Consider the following 18,359-nt stretch of genomic DNA (forward strand, 5'->3'; position numbering starts at 1 on the left):
ACTATACTAGATAGGCTATATGCAAATAAAGCCCGACTGCGAGGCTCCTTGTTCAATCACATACACACGACATATAGTTGTGCATTACATACAACTTGATAAAAGACGTCAACGTCGCTGTTTAGACGTTGCTGTATATATAATATAATAACAGGGCAATGGGCAGCGGTCCGAGTATTCCCGATGTTTCCCTGCCAAGAGATAGAGTTGTTGTGGTTACCGGAGGCAACACGGGTAAGGTTATGGATTATTTTAGTACAGTGTTGTAAACATAAACACAGTGTACAGTGACAAGTATACAGTCTATCTGTTTGATTCTCGTTGGGCTAACTGTAGATATGCTGCAATCTCGCCTCAACATTTAATACAACTGTAAAATAAAAACACAACTACAATTTTAATATTAACCTGTATTTTATTGCTATCAGTGGTCATCGCTAGCTGATGAAGAAGCCAGTAGCTGTGACAAAATGGTTGGGAAGCGCCCCGCTTTTGAGTGTTAAAATGAAGGAGGTGATTATTATATTCAGCTAGAAATAACAACAATTAAAAATAATTTTTGGAAAGATGTGTTACAAAGCTGGCTTACCATTCAACAGAAAGAAACGCCTGATAATAATGAAGATGTAATGAGCCTAAACATTTGGTACAATAGCAAAATTAAAAAAAAAAACGGCAAACCTTTTATTTATATGAAGTATTTGCAAAAAGGCATAATATTTATTCAAGATCTAATGGACGAAAATGGGACATTAATGAATTACAATACTTTCATAACAAAATATCAAGTACAGTCCAATTTTTTAGAATATGCTTCTTTATTCAGAGCCATTAAACTATATATTTGTAAAACAACAAAATCAAACAATCATAGTTTTAACACTGTTTGCAACCCGATTCTTCCTTTTAAAATAAAACTATTTTTAAAAGATACAAACCTAAGTAAGCAAATATACGCAATATTAAATCGCACTACAATAGTCCCTACGTCCCAAAAAAGATATTCAGTATTGGGGTTTGACTTCACTTCACAAGTATGAGGAAAGTATTATGCTCTACCATTCAAAACTATTAAAGACCCATCTTTATTGTGGTTTCAGTATAACATTTTACACAGGATAATAGCTAAAAATATATTTCTACATAAAATAAAATATGTTGATTCTAATATTTGCGATTTTTGCCATCTTATGCCAGAAACACTGGAACACTTATTTTATGAGTGCTCTAAAGTTACTGTCCTATGGAAAGCAGTAGAAGAATGGGCATTAAAAAACAGGTGAACAATTTCAGTTGGATAAAAACATGGTTTTATTTGGTATCATAACAAAAAAGCATTGTTTTATTAATTGGTTCATTATTAATATTAAGTATTATATATATAGAACGAAATTACAAAAGATCAGATTAAATAAAAACGCAATGCTAAGATTCATTATTGATAAAATACAGATTGAAACATATATATTTTATAAAAATTGCCTGTGTAAAGACTTTGATAATCAATGGAAACCTTGGCAGCAGTTCCTCAAACAAATTGTATAAATTCATGTATAAACTTATTAATAGCAAAATATACGAATAAGCTAATAAACATACTTTTATGCAAAATATCGCCAGTTCGGAAAACGTATATTGACTTTCTATAATTTCTTTTTTTAAAAGATCGCATTGATCTTATTTATCTTTCAAGAAAGTTTTTTTTGGGGTTTTTTTTTTTCTCTTTTTTTTCTCTTCTTCTTCTTCTTTTTCTCTCACTCTTTGTCTCTATGTCTAGTACTCTTCTTCCTAGTCTCCAGAATATTTCCTCTTCAGTTATGTAAGGCTTTTGCATTGCTAATATCCTGTTTTACAATATCATGTTAAGCCTATCTGTTTCATCTTAATATTGAATACTATGTATGTGTGCATACGGCTCGCGCCGTTTCTGTTCCCTTTTGTCTATCTTCGGCTTCCTCCCTGTTACTCCACACGTCCGTGTCTGTCTGTCTGTCCCCCCCCCCCCCCCCCCCCCGCTCTCTCTCTCTCTCTATCCCTCTCACACACACGCACATGCATATGTATACACATATTGTTTAATAAGTGCTTTATATACGAGTGTATAGCTTTAATTATGTATACAATAATACCATGTCAGGTCCGGTCAGGTAAAAGGTTTAACGTGCATATATACCACGAAGGTTTCACGCACGCCTGTCCTGGGCTTAATCTCTGGCCTTTGCCAGTGACTAAGTCCAGGACAAGGGGGGGGGGGGGGGGGTTGAGTTTGAAATGGTCGGAATTTGGAATAAGTATTTAGTAGCGTCCAGCGACTGCGCGGACCGACTAGTAGACACCGAAAATGGGCCATGTTCTGATTGGCTGAATTTCGATTCCTTCGGATCTAACTAGAAAAACTTAAGTCTACGGAGAATAACTGCACCTAACATCATGTCCGGACTAAGAATTTAAACCCAAAAATAAGTTTGACTGCTCGGCCGAAAAGGTTTTAAGGTGATTTGAGCAATTGAACGGGCGCCAAAGTAAAATGCGTTGGACTATTTATAAAAAAATAAACATAAGAATTTGGAAGCTCGATCGAAAAATGTTTAAAGTCCAACTAAGCCCAAAAAGGAGGTTACCTGTCCTAGTTAAGGTTGGCGCAGCAGGACTCATGGCGAGTTGATGGACTGTTCAGGCTTGAAGTTGGGGAGTCCTTCAGTCAAGGCCTCGATGTTGCGGCCGATGGCTCCTGGGTAGATGTCTCGTAGTACCATCTTTAAGATGCGGTGAATGGTACCATTTGACATCGTTGGCATCAGGAGCCCCTGCCTGTACAATCCGTCCTGCTGGGCTGTCACGTAAAGTTTGTCAGAGTTTGGGGCATCTTGAAGCTGGTACTTCCCATGTCCGTTTGGAAGTTGGCGCCAGTGGTTGTCGATCCAAGGTCCCTTGAGGTATTTGGTATCGGTGAAGTCACCGATAACCGCCCCTGTATATTTGGCTGGGAGTCTGTCGCAGACGAGAATCCAGTCGGATTCATCGGACGTCTTCGGTATGGTGGTCGATGACATCTTCCTCCTCTTGGATTCTCGCTGGACTGCCGCCGTGTCTACAACAACTGCCGGAGGTGGTGGTGGGCTCGCCGGTGGATCATGAATGACCACGTGGCCCGTGTCCATCTTCGAAGGTTCCTCAACAGGAGGGGCCGCCACTGTCAGTGGAGCTGACAGCTTTGGTCCCCCCTGGATGGTTCCTGGCGAGTGCTTCGGCCGAGTAGGTGATCGAGGCTGCGCAGACTGAACCGCCCCCGGTGGTTTAGCCACCGAGTTTGGATCACCCTGCGCCACTCCTAATCCCGTCCTCTTCTTCGGAACAGGTGGGACCGCCCCTGGCGGTTGAGCCGCCAAGTTTGGTCCCCCCTGCGAAGTCTTGGGTCGCCTCCTCCGTCTTCTGCTGGGTACGCGGTTCTTCCGGTCACTGCCATATATGAGCGTGACGGTCGCCGAGTCGCCATTGTGTTCGATCCTGTACTTGGACAAAGGCCCAAGCGATCGCAACACAGCCCCTAGGGGGGGGGGGGGGGGGGGGGGGGGGGGGGGGGGGAGTAATCTCCACGTTCTCCAAACACAACTTCATCCCACGAGAGTCAGTGCAGAAGTCCTAATACCATGTACAGCAATGATTCAAGGCCCCAACCTTGACCTTGCTTATGTTTCTGGGGACAATAAAAAATAAAATAAAAATAAAAATAAAAAATAAAACAAATATTCAGATTATTAATTTTATTTTAATGATATACAGAAGACGGATATGAAATACACTTCCAGGTATGTAAAATTCGTTTCAAATTTAAAAAAAATATGACACTACTTATATTTCCAACTTTATATATATATGCAATATAACAGGAAATATCAGGGGCGTAGGTTAGGGGGGTTCGGGGGGTTCGGACCAACACTCCCCCCCCCCCCCCCCTCCGCAGAAGCAAATGGTCCGCTTTCATATTCGACCCCCCCCTCCCCCAGGTCTAGATCTACGCCCCTGAAATATACATTGTCAAGAACATGCTTTATCTCATGTAAGCATATTATTTTGATTTCTTTTTAGTTGTCAATTAAATGTAAATTTTTAATTTTAAATAAAAAACGAAAACACATCGTGAAATGTGAAATTATGTTTGGTAAATAGATAGATAGACAATTTTCCAGGCTAAAATGTTGGGTGGATTTTTGTTTTTTTTTACACTGAATGCCGCTAGAGCGTGTACCTTTTGACACATTCAAAATAATTGTACGTCATAACAAAATAAACGTGTTATCACTGGCTTAGGAAGCTTTATATTTGCTTTATAATAGTGTAAAAGTGTGTAAATATAAAAGTGTGCCCCCCCCCCCCCCCCCCCCCACACACACACACACTTTGTGGCACCTTCCTACGCCACTAGTTATTGATATGACATTTAAAAAAAAAAATCAAGCACCGTTTTCTGACTGGTTGTTTCGTGCGCCAGAATAGCCTGGTGCTTATGTACATTTCTGTTATAAGTTTCCATTATTTCGATTATTTCAAACATTGGTATTCACTTAAAACATTATTTTTGGGTTTTTGTATCATAGGTGAGACTTTTTGTACTTTTTGTATTTATATAATTTTCTTTCTTTCTTTCTTTATTCCCATAGGTCAACTATCTAGGTCATTTCCTTCTAGTCGCTCATCTTCTACCAATCATGCCGAATCGTATTCGTTTCAAGCTCTGTTCATAAACGCGGAATCTTTAATCTTGAACAAGCACAAGCCAAAATAGAAAGAGATTATGCTAGAATGAAGTATTACGGAAACTCCAAGATGTACCAGGTATTTCACTTCTTCAAGAGTACATTCTGTTTGTGTGATATTATGTAATTACAACTTGTATGCAACACCCAGAAGCAAATACCTACAAAATATCATATTCCATGACTTTTTTTTTAAATCTTCTTTTAAAATATCTGAATGTTTTACGTACTATTACTTTAGGGTTCTTTTTCTTCCCCTCCTTCCCTCCATCCCTTCCTTCTCGTCTCCTCTCTCTCTCTCTCTCTCTCTCTCTCTCTCTCCTCTCCTCTCTCTCTCTCTCTCTCTCTCTCTCTCTCTCTCTCTCTCTCTCTCTCTCTCTCTCTCTCTCGTCTGTTTGTTTTCAGTTGTATACCAATTAATCTTCGGTGTTCTGAATAGCTTTCAAACCACAAAGTTCTTTTCTCTTTTCTTGCAATGTATTATAATAGCCTCTGTTAGAAATTCGCGAGAGAAAATAGGCACAGTTACGTCCCCTAACCACTAACCACTTATGAGGCTACGAGGGACAGTCACAAATTTCATAGAACTAGATACTGAAAGCGATGACAGACCAAAAACTTTTTCTGAATGGTCCAAAAGCCTTCAGACTTTCATCACCTTCAAACCAAAATAAATAAATATACAAATATGTGACTCATAATTTCTATGGATTTTACATCCTGACTGACGACGGAGATCAGGACTTAATTTGTGAATCTGAAGAGTATGCTTATTTTGTCTCTTATATATGTATACCATATAGCTTTCAGGTTTTGAATAGAGTTCCGGTGAAAGTCATCATATTGATGATCGACAAGAGGTTTTCAGGTGTCGTAAAAAATACGCCTTTGATACACACATATAATTTACTTCCATTAAGTCTCGCCAGTGTTAGTTATAACTAATTACTTACTATACAGCACACGTATAAATACATTAATACATGTATCTGCATGTATATATTAATAAATTTAAGAGTATTGAAGCTTTTAAAGATGATATCTCATGACTATGCATGTAAGTTATGCTAGTGTATTAAGTCTCGCCAGTGTCACTTATAAGTAATTACTTGCAACGCAACACAATGCTAATACGTGTCGGAATACTTATAAATATATTAATACATGTATCTGTATGTATATATTAATAATGTAAGAGTATAATAATTAATTAATTTTCTAGTGAACAACGTTGCTACTTCTGGTAATTTGTAAAATTAATTTATAAAGCCCCCATTTACAAACAATACTTTTTTAAATATGCATGTCCCGTTTCAGATCCGGGACGAGCGCCCCAATTTTCACTCCTGCCACGGGGATCCTATAATACCCGTAACTGAATGAAACACGATTATCCAAATATCTCTCCTAACTGTATATCTATTAGATCTCTCTGTATCGGGCAGTATATACCCGCGTGGCTCGTCTCTAGGTATGAACAGAGATAAGATCTTATATAAAGTATATATAATATAGCACGTTTAGTTCACTAGAAAACACAACAAAAACACAATACACTTTGGAATCTGTATTAATCTACGCTGACAAATGTACTGCCGCAGTAGTTAATTAACAACAACAAATAGTAACAACCCAGAACTGATCACTTAATTAGTTAATCACTAGGTGTCTAGTTTATACAATATTCTAATCACTTCACCGTGACACAACACACACACGTGTGATAATTGAGAAACGCTTCCAGGGGAACTTAATTAATAAAGGAATTACAACTCTATTCCTAACTGGTTAATTTTTAATTAACCCTTATCTACTCATTCAGTAACCTTGTAATACAGAATTAATACTGGTACCTATCACAATAAAGACAATAACCTACAGTTTACCTAGGTCCTCTAGGATGATTGGTTAAGCTTTATATATATATTAGAACAGTGAGCCTACAGTTTACTGCGTCAAATTACCGGCAGCACCGTCTAAATAATATTGGTATAATACAGTATTAAAATATTTAAAGTCACATCAATCACATCAAGGTTATACAACAGAGCAGAAATAATATTTACCAAGTCCAAACGGACGCGTTCCCTGGTAGCCTTCCAATATGTTTCTCCCTGATATCTCTAAAACCTAGCTATTTATTATAAAATCCCAGTATCGCCTGGGGGTACATCGCGGCACCGAATACCTACAAGTGATATTTCCACAGAGACCAAGACGACAATTTTCCTTAGATGGCCAGACTTGCTGACGCCTAGTCGCCAAAATCACGGTCGTAAAAACCGCACTCGCGGAGGTATTACGTAACTACTGGCCATATGGCCTCCGCACCTGGGCTGGGTGTGTATTAGGCACAGCTCGACCACGGTCGCGCGGAGGTATTACGTAACAAAGTGCCCATCTGGGCTTAAGTGCATATTGGAACTGCACACGGCCCTCTAAAACAATTAATATCGCCACAGGCGAAAACAAAATTAAGAGCATGTTCCGTCATAGTATTGAAGCTTTCAAAGATGATATCTCATGACTATGCATGTAAGTTATCATGGTGCATTAAGTCTCGCCAGTGTCACTAATAAGTAATTACTCACAATACAACGCAATACTAATAAGTATCAGAACAGTTATAAATTATAAATATATTAATGCATGTATCTACAAGTATATATTAATAAATGTAAGAGTATTGAAGCTTTCAAAGATGATATCTCATGACTATGCGTGTAGGTTATGATGTTTTGTCTTTGAACAGATACAGCACATGTCCTGTCTAGTCCGCCGACTCCAGGATTCGAAAGTCAGTGTCACGTGTCTTCATCCAGGTGTGGTGGCTACAGAGATAAATAGAAATTTCAGTGACATGCGATGCTTTCACTGCACAATCGAGTGTATGAACAATGCAGGTGAGTGTTAAACAAAGGTTAAAGTTTTAATATATATGTACATGTATATGGAGGAAGGAAGGATTGTTTAACGTGCACATTCAGAGCAAGCTGTTGTAGCGCACGCCTACCTTGGGCACAGGCACCGACCTCAAACGGTTTCTCTGTCCAGGACAGCAGGACAGGAAAGGACATGTGTATATATATATATATATATATATATATATATATATATATATATATATATATATATATATATATATATATATCATTGTCTTTGATATACCCATTGCTTAAATGTACATGGAGAATAACTGGTTATTGTGTTAAGAATCGTTAGGATGTCGGCATTATCGTCCGAAAGTTACAGTTACGAATATCGCGTGGCTCTGCTTTTCATATACCCATTACGTACATGTACATAGAGAATAACTAGTTATTGTCTTAACAATCTATAAGATATCGGCATTATCCTGCGAAGGTTAGATTAGCGAGTATTGAGAGGCTGTGAGCGACAGCAATCTGCAGAAACAACGCTATCTGCAGTAACTACATATAGCGTTGCAGTGGCTGCTGCTATCTGTTATATGGTTCGACAAATGTTTGCCTGCGGTTGCGTGCGTATTATTATACATGTCATAAGCGATAGCGGGCCCGCCATCTCTTAAGACTAATTTCTAATACGCCCGCCATCCATTGGCAGCGATAGTAATGTCCGTCATCCGTTTATTTAGGCCGCCATCCAAAATCATAAGTCATGCCATCGTCTTGAACTACCAGAGTAATCAGGTTCATCGTCGGTTACAAGACATTTTCGAAGTACTTGTACCCTGCAAATCTTAGGTACCAACCCTTCCTATAAGTGGAACCAGGTCTACCGATTCCCTTCATCCCTTTCATGAATACTGGAGAGACCACTGAACGCGCATGTATAGTCCTGATAATTCAAAATGTTCTTAATCCCAGTAAATTCATACAATTATTACCGATTATATACTCGAAAGCTGATCGATTTAATAGTTCAAACCAATTATAGGCATAACCGATGATCGACTGAAATTCCAGTTGATTCCCAGCACTAGTACTGTAAATGTCTGTTGGAAAAGTGTGTAGTCAATCTATGCTATATTTTTGCTGGGTGGGGCGACAACTGATTTCTTCTTCGTCTGTCTGGTTCATGTTTCAAACCTAAATTAATTTTTCCTTTCAGGTTGTTTTAAGTCGTCTTATCAACGGGCGATAACTCTGATCGACGCGGCAGTCAACCCCAAGTGGAATGGCGTCAGTGACGTATACTTTGTGAAGACTAAACCAGCAGCAACAACTAGTGCAGCGAGGTAAAGTTGAAAAGATGCACAGTCTGTCTAGTCATTTCTTACCAACTGAGAAAGGTAGATGGTAGGGTCACCACGGGTACTCGAGTACTCGGGCACGGGCCGAGTCTCGACCTAGCAAGACTCGAGTTCGTTCACAGGACTCAAGTACCCGTACAAGGTAAAATATAATGATAATCTATAATACATCAAACAGATGCATAGTCATTGTTTTTCTTTAAAAGAAAGAAAGAAAAGAGAAAAGAAAGAAAAAGCAGTGGCCTTGGAAGCGGCACATCCCAGTCTAATTTTGGAAATTATATGTGTTTAAAAAGCAGGTTTATTTATTATACAAGAATTATTTTATTTTAACGTATTTTATTTTAAGTTTTATATAATATTATATGATATAATTTCACATGCACAAACTGCAATATCGATGCTAAAACGTTTATACAAATATGCTTTTTGATATTTCAATGAATAATCTTGCTGTGTGTATAATATGTATATACAAGAATAGTTTGTAATGTTTTGTGAATTTATCGATGTATAATAGCCACAAATTGTATTAAGTCGTGTGAAATTTTATACAATATACATTGTTTATTCACTCACGAGTGTTTATTCTACACACATTATAATTTTCAGAAACAAGCAATACCAAGAGGACCTTTGGAAGTACTCCCTGCATTGTTTACAGGATTATTTGTCTGATGACGTCATATCCGCATGGGAAGGACTCAAATAGCATCTTATAGGCTATTTGGTATCTATTACCACAAGCCTAGGGGTAAAATGCTCGCTTGATGCTCGGTTAGTCTAGGATCGATCCCCGTCAGAGAGGCCATTGGGCTATTTCTCGTCCCAGCCAGTGCACCACGACTGGTATATCAAAGGCCGTGGTATGTGCTATCCAGTCTGTGGGATGGTGCATATAAAATACCCCTTGCTGCTAATTGAATAATGTAGTGGGTTTATTCTAAGACTATAGGTCAAAGTTACCAAATGTTTAACATCCAATAGCCGATGATTAATAAATCAGTGTGCTCTAATGTTGTCGTTAAACAAAACAAACTTCTTCTATCACCACAACGAACTTGTTTTGTACAGGCATCGAACGTTATCAGCAACTTGGAAGATGGTGGCCGCAGTTATATATTGATTTGCCTTTCAACCAGGTTGGAGGTGGGGGGGGGGGGGTGCAATGCATAGTTTGTATAGATGGGATGTCAGTGCCCCCTCCTCTCCGCTCCCTCTCCTTCTTCTGATGCCAATGTTATCACTAGCTGAACAGTTATGATGTTTTCTTTCTGAAGGCCACTTATTTTACATGGCCTTTAATACATCTGACCGGCCTCGGTGGCGTCGTGGCAGGCCATCGGTCTACAGGCTGGTAGGTACTGGGTTCGGATCCCAGTCGAGGCATGGGATTTTTAATCCCGATACCGACTCCAAACCCTGAGTGAGTGCTCCGCAAGGCTCAATGGGTAGGTGTAATCCACTTGCACCGACCAGTGATCCATAACTGGTTCAACAAAGGCCATGGTTTGTGCTATCCTGCCTGTGGGAAGCGCAAATAAAAAATCCCTTGCTGCCTGTCGTAAAAAGAGTAGCCTATGTGGCGACAGCGGGTTTCCTCTAAAAAATATTGTCAGAATGACCATACCGTATGTTTGACGTCCAATAGCCGATGATAAGATAAAAAAATCAATGTGCTCTAGTGGCGTCGTTAAATAAAACAAACTTTACTTTAATACATCTGTGTAGCAGATGGTACATCAACTGGTATATTTGTATACGGGTATTGTGTCCTTGTCTTTTGTGAGTAACATTACGGGTAACGTGGCTTGTCTGTTGATTGCAATGTCTCATTATGTGCGATACAGTTTTGTCTTTAATTTTAATTTTGTACTGATATTATTATTGTTATTGTTAAAAATGGATGTCCCAATGTTGAAGACTTTGAATGCACATTCTAATGCATTAGCGCTGGTTTTGATGCAGAACCTGTAGAAACAAAGTCTAAGAAGATTAAAGTATATTTTCCGAAATTGTGTGCATCTACTTTTTACATTCTTGACAACGAAAAACAGGTGAAATAAAATGGATTTATTTGTTTATGGTAAGCAAATCTCAGGAATGACAAAGCCATAACTCATTGCAAACGCTGCTTCCCTGTCTGTGGGAAAGTGCGTATAAAAGATCCCTTTCCATAGCGGAGTTCCTCTGATGCCTACGAATCAGAATTATCAAATGTTTGATATCCAGTAGCCGATGTTTAATTAATCAATGTGCTTTAGTAGTGTTGTTAACCAAAACAAACTTTAACTTGCATTGCAAACGCATGTAACACACAGCCCCACTCCCCCAAGTAATTGAAAATGAATGGTAACAATTATTGTGACATCAGTATTATGATGATACTAATGACAGACTTGATATTTTCCTCTTGTACAACAGTTACTACCAATTTTTAAAACATGTTTAGAATATATTAAGTCGTATAAACACATAGAACTGTATATGTGTACCCTCCAGCAAAGGCTTCCAGAATAAGAAAAATATGGGGAAATATTGGCCAGGCTTTACCGTCATGTAAGTGTATCCTATGATATTTGTGTTTGTGTAAATGTTTTACATATACATGTAGGTTGTTTATTACATCCAGATTTTATGTGTGTGTAGTGTATGTATTTAAATAACTATGTGGATGTAAGATCAAACAAAAATGAAAAAAGTCATTTTATAACACTGTCAGGTATTTAAAAGTCTAGAGAAAAAGAGGGGGAGGGTATGTTTATATCCCACATCCCCAGTACCTCAGCTCGGCGCTATCAGCTCAGGCTAACTTTCAAATAGTGCTCTGATATTTTAGTTTTTATTCCAAAAGTGGACATCTATATATTATGTTTTCAGGGCGAAGTTTATATCTCGTTTTATATGAATTGTTATGTATGATATGAATTGTTGTATTATATGAATTGTTGCATTATATGAATTATTGTATTATATGAATTGTTATATTATGACTTTTTTGTATTAAAATATGTCTACTACTACTGCCAGATAATTACTCGATTTATTATTGTTATTATTACACTGGGGAACACAATTTTTGCTGACTTGCATCTGTGGCTTGTTTTAAGGTAACTCGGGTCTGCTGAGTCCAAAAATGAAATTAGTTTTTTCCTATCACGTCAAGTTTTTGAGATACAGCATATCCCTATTTTATTGCAACTCTCACACGAGACACCTGAAAACAAACAGTTAAAAACACACAAACAATGAATTAAGCTGATTTAGAAATGAAACCATGTTTAATACACTTAATTAAAGTCTTTAGCAGTCTTAGGAGTGTTAAATATAATACAGATCATTTGAACCAAAGTATTTGAAGGTGGTTAACATGGTAATAAAGCAGGCGGGCTTACTACTGAAACGGCGCGGAAGGAAGGTCCCGATTTCACCACACAAGAAATTAGGGGGCATGCAGTAAGTCCAGTGCGTTGTACATGTTCAGAACACATACAATATCATACTTTTTGTAAAAGCATGAAAAACAATATAGTCTGTGTATTAGTCTTGTCACGACACTAACGATTGCAAGGTCAGTTCGAAAGTCCAAATCCAAAGTTGCAATGGTCATGGCAGAAATTTACGCTTGTAAGTGCTCCGCCTGTGGACAATCTCGTTTATTGTCCAGCAATAGTCAGCCAGCATGGATACATCCCATCTTCCTTGATACCGTTCCTCCATCACCTTCAAATCCTGATGAAACCTTTCACCTTGTTTTCGTCGCTAACTGCACCAAGGTTTTCAGGGAAGTCAGCAAGATGGCTGTGCAAGAAATGCACTTTATGCTCATATTACACCCTAGTGCCTTGTAGTTGTCCAAAAGATTCTGTACAAGTTGTTCATAGTTGTGGGCGCGATGGTTTCCAAGGAAGTTCTTAACAATGTCCTTGAAAGACAGCCAAAACATTTTTCTCAAGTTCAGTCATCGTACCGATGAAGTGGTCATCTTTAATCAGCTGCCGGATTTGAGGACCATCAAAAACGCCAGCCCGGATCTTTTCAGTAGACAACTTGGGAAAAGCAACAAGTAGGGTGCTTAAAGCAGTCACCTTCTGTGGACAAGGCTTTGACAAAACTGTTTCATGAGGCCCAGTTTTATGTGAGAGAGGAGGAAAGACAATGTTCTGCCTATCGACCAGTGGCTGATGAAGAATGTTTGGATCGCCTTGATGAAGCTCTCTTCTCGGAGGCCAATTTTAACAACCCAATGTTGATATTGGCTCTGCTGTCCCAGAGACATAAGAAGCAAGGTATTTTTGTGTAAGCTGCCCAACAAGAAACCCTACCATCTTGAGATCGACACAGATGATCCAGTTGTGCTGGTGATAATTCAACAGCTCAATGACATTTTTTAAATGTCCCCATGATCTTCCTTAAGGCGAACAGAGTGCCCGATTGGGACTGCACCATACAGGTTTCCATTGTGCAGAAGAACACACTTTAGACTGCGCTTTGCACTGTCTATAAACAATAGTACCAGTCTGTTGGAATGTAAGATTGAACTCCAAGTTCCAGAAGTAGACATTTAGCCGCCACTACATTGGAAAAACTTGAGATAATTGTTGCTCGAAAATAAGAGACTTTAGCGCCTTGTTCAAGCATCAGCCTTGAGGCTAAGACTTCTGCAGCTTTTTTTGACAAACCCAAGTCTCTCACAAGATTGTTCAACTCGAGCTGATTAAATCCTTGGCGTGAGTCCTCGTCCATTTCAAATTCTGAATCATCATTGTCACTCTTGTCCTGAATCTCAGCTGGATCAAGCAGATCAATATCCTGATCTTCAACATTTGGAAGTCCATCAAAAACTGGAACTGGAATTTCATCTGAATGTGGTACTGGGCGAATAGCTGAGGGTAAGCTTACTGGATCTTATGTTTGTTCTTCTTATTTACCCTGCCGTTTTTGACTAAACAAAAGTAACAATTGTAATGTGCTCTCTTGGTTATCTCCATATCATAGGAATTCCGAACTTCAGCTCACGCTTGCCTTTCGTCCACAGCCGAATGCTTGCATACCTTATAACTTGTCTTGATCCCCTAGTTTGACTTTTAAAATATGCAAGATATGCTTGCTTTACAAATTCATTTATGTCGGTTTTTTTTGACTTGGGATGGTAAAATTTCCACAGATATAACAAAAATATCAGGACTATTTAAACACTGGCGTCGGCTCATTTTGGAGGCTGCCATTTGCATTCTGAGCTATCCCGCACTAAATCAATTAGAGTCTGTACTGATTGGACAGAAAATAAGTCTGTGTCTATTCTCCCAGTCATTCCTGGTCAACCTGGAGTTAGAAGAAAAACAATAGTTATACATGGCACAGAGTGTATGGGCATCTACTCGGTTTTCCCTATTTGTTTATGGTTTTTTTTTTTGGGGGGGGGGGGGGTTTTTTTTTTTTTTTTTTTTTTTTTTTTTTTTTTTTTTTTTTTTTTTTTTTTTTTTTTTTTTTTTTTTTTTTTTTTTTTTTTTTTTTTTTTTGGGGGGGCAGATTAAAAACTTGACGTGATAGAGGAAATCTGATTGCATTTTTGAAATCAGCACACCTGATTTAGCTTAAATCAATTGAAAAATTTCAGTCAGCAAAAAACAAGTATAAAATTGTTCACCAGTGTTATTACACACACACACACGCACACACACACACATATATATATATATATATATATATATATATATATATATATATTCATTCATTTCTAAAGTATTTTTGTTCAGGTCAAATGTAATCGCAAATGTATTGAAATGTTTGTTTGTAAACCTGTGGTGTTCATTTCCTTTATTTTATTAGTGTAACAGAACAATATACTGTTTTATTAAAGAAACAATGTATGCGTGTTGTATGAAACCGAGGTAGAGTTAAGACTTTACAATGGTTAAAAGCATGCCTGCTTTGAATGAATGATTTCACAGAAATATATGAAGAACGACATTATGTTTTGGTTTCACAATGTTCTTTAACACATTAACTCAATGTATATTGCTTCGCTTTAATTAGATGTACATTTTCTCTTTTCGCTATTAATTACATGAAATTTGATATATAATTATATATTGTTGAAACCATATATATTAAAAGTAACTAGTTATACAAGAGACACTATGGATTTCGTCAACAACCTGCCAGAAAAGACAACGGAAGAAAGCGTACTGGTAACATTTGATGTAACAAAATTATATTCTAGCATACCACATGAGCTTGGAATCACTGCAGTGTCATACTGGTTAACTACATATTCCGAACGTTTGCCAGAACGAATTTCGAAGTCTTTAATTACAGAAAGCATAATATATATATATATTGGAAAACAATATATTTTACTTTGATGAGAAACACTATAAACAGATTAAAGGGACGGCAATGGGTACCAAAATTGCACCAAGCTATGCCACACTGACTTTAGGTTACCTACCCCTGCGTGTGCTGTAACCTCACCGTGGTGCAGGGGTGTAACATTCTCTTTGAGAATGGCCAATACAGCACAAAATTGAAGTTTTGAGTAATATTCAGTATCCGTAAAATTCTGTGATATTTGTGTTTTTGCACAGTTCTTTACACTGTTTTTGAATTTTTATATTGATGTTGATCATCACTTTATTTATTTGCATTACCATAGTTTGACACCCAATAGCCGATGTATTTTTCGTGCTGGGGTGTCGTTAAACATTCATTCATTCATTCATTCATTCATTAGGTTACCTAGAACAAATATTAGAAACTAAAATTGCAAATATATCTAGATGAGACTTTCAGTTATATCTCAAGAAGAACTGGAAACGTTTTCTAGATGATTGTTTCATACTGTGGCCTTTGTCCACAAACTGTTAGGAATTATTTCACAATTTACTTAACACATTGAATAGTAACATAAACTTTACTGTGGAAACAAACGCAAAGAAAATTCCTTTTCTAGACACTTTAGTAATCAAGTGTGGACGCATAATAGAAACTGATATATTTTACAAACCAACTGATAGCAAACGGTACCTTTCTTTCTCATCCTGTCATCCGAGTCATACGAGAAGAAGTATACCATATAACCTAGCACGGCGTATCTGTATGATTGTGTCAAATATACAAACACGTGATCAACGTCCTCGGGAACTCGACATGAATCTTAAAACGCGAGGATATCCAAAACAGCTAATATCAGATAGTATCGAATAGGCGGTAGTATTAGATAGAAAATGTCTTTTAAAACCAAAACAAATCGTTACAGCGAAAAGGCTGCTCGCATTTGTATTCACCCATAACCCGCAGAACCCTGATATATATAAAACGATCTTGTCAGAATTGCACATTTTAAAGGAATACTGTCACGGATTTAAGGACCTTATTTCTCTAAAAATGGATAATAAATAAAAATTACATTAATTGTTGGAAACCAAATCTAGCTATCGCATCACCTTAACTGAACCATGATGGGAGTGAAATCCATGTCATCCCTCTCGGCAATTTTAGTTTTTTAATTATTGACCATTGCCATAATTCAATTATTTTTACAAAATGTCGTTAATAAACGGAGTATGGTGGTTATGAAGATGGTTGAATAAAGTACATTTAGGGACAAATCAAATTATTTTTGTTCAGGTAATACTTTGTTAGACCATTAAATAGGTCAGTGGTCTGTGACAATATGCCTTTAAAACAAAATGGAAAAGAATGTCATCCATACTAGACTATTTCAATTATAAAAAGTAAGAGACAAAGCAGAAACTTGAAACAGATACTGACAAAAGCACAATTTGAATCTACAACAATAGAACATAAATGCAGTGTTAAAAAGTGTAACCGAAGTAAATGTGGTACATGCCAACATATTTTAGAAGGCACACAAAGGTTTATTTCGGGTACACAGGGATATGGATTGTTCGGTTAACAACCTTATTTGTGTAATTACATGTCAAGGTTGCAAAGAACAATACATTGGTCATACCACTCGGCTGAGAGCCAGAGTACACGTACACAGACAGCAAATAAAACAACCAGAAACAAGATGCATACATTTAAGATCTATTTAAATACACGTGCGGCACAAAAAGATATTAAATTCATTATTTTCCCATTTTATCACATAGATACTAATGATGAAATGAAAAGAAAGAAAAAAGAAATGTATTTTATTAGAAAGTTTTGTCCACTTCTTAATGCTCTTACCGGCCTCGGTGGCGTCGTGGTTAGGCCATCAGTCTACACGCTGGTAGGTACTGGGTTCAGATCCCAGTCGAGGCATGGGATTTTTAATCCAGATACCGACTCCAAACCCTGAGTGAGTGATCCGCAAGGCTCAATGGGTAGGTGTAAACCATTTGCACCGACCAGTGATCCATAACTGGTTCAACAAAGGCCATGGTTTGTGCTATCCTGCTTGTCGTAAAAGAGTAGCCAATGTGGCGACAGCGGGTTTCCTCTTAAAAAACAGTGTTACATTGACCATATGTTTGACGTCCAATAGCCGATGATAAGATAAAAAAATCAATCTGCTCTAGTGGTGTCGTTAAATAAAACAAACTTTTTCTTAATGCTCTTCGTTAGATAAAAGCAACCATTACGTAATTAAGTAATTATCAATCGCCTTTTACTGCAGTAACGTCACAGTATGTATGACGTCTTATTTAGCAGTTCCTTTCTGAAGATGAATAATTGAAGTATGTAAATAGAGGATAATAAACGAGTTACTAGTTATTATCAAATTTATGTCCCCAAGTGAAATAATTTTCACTTGTCATTTCACGAGGAACATAAATTTGATAATAACTGGTACCGAGTTTCTTATTCTATTTATTACCTCACCTATTTTTTCTCTAAAAGCCTTTATTTTTGACGCACATGCATGGGCGTCGATCGGTGGGGGACAGGGGGGACGCGTCCCCCTCACTTTTCAACGCCGGGGGACAATTTATATAAATGTCCCCCTCACGTTTTCGTTTAGCACCCCCCCCCCCCCACACACACACACAATGTACATACGCACTCTCTCTCTCTCTCTCTCTCTCTCTCTCTCTCTCTCTCTCTCTCTCTCTCTCTCTCTCTCTCTCTCTCTCTCTCTCTCTCTCTCTCTCTCACACACACACACACACACACTGTATGTCTGTCTTCCTCCCTGTCTCTTTGTGTGTGTGTGTCTCCTCCCTGTCTTTCTTTCTCACTGTGTCTTCCTCCCTCCCTCCATCCATCCATCTCTCTCTCTCTCTCTCTCTCTCTCTCTCTCTCTCTCTCTCTCTCTCTCTCTCTCTCTCTCTCTCTCTCTCTCTCTCTCATTTAAGGAAAACGATATCCAATAATCATCCATAATGCTTGTCCAACTGTGTGGCTTTACTTCGTAT

At 37.9% G+C, this 18,359-nt stretch overlaps 1 protein-coding gene across 1 annotated transcript; it reads left to right on the forward strand.

Moving 5' to 3' along the window:
* Positions 1-4,803: 4,803 nt before the first annotated feature.
* LOC121369887 (retinol dehydrogenase 12-like) lies at positions 4,804-9,703 on the forward strand. The gene is made up of 4 exons (XM_041494964.1): positions 4,804-4,836; positions 7,510-7,660; positions 8,850-8,976; positions 9,604-9,703. The coding sequence occupies exons 1-4, from the start codon at positions 4,804-4,806 to the stop codon at positions 9,701-9,703; spliced, it is 411 nt and encodes a 136-aa protein (XP_041350898.1).
* The last annotated feature ends 8,656 nt before the right edge of the window (positions 9,704-18,359 follow it).

Source organism: Gigantopelta aegis, chromosome 4, assembly GCF_016097555.1.
Source record: "Gigantopelta aegis isolate Gae_Host chromosome 4, Gae_host_genome, whole genome shotgun sequence".
In the NCBI taxonomy this organism is placed as follows: Eukaryota; Metazoa; Mollusca; class Gastropoda; order Neomphalida; family Peltospiridae; genus Gigantopelta; species Gigantopelta aegis.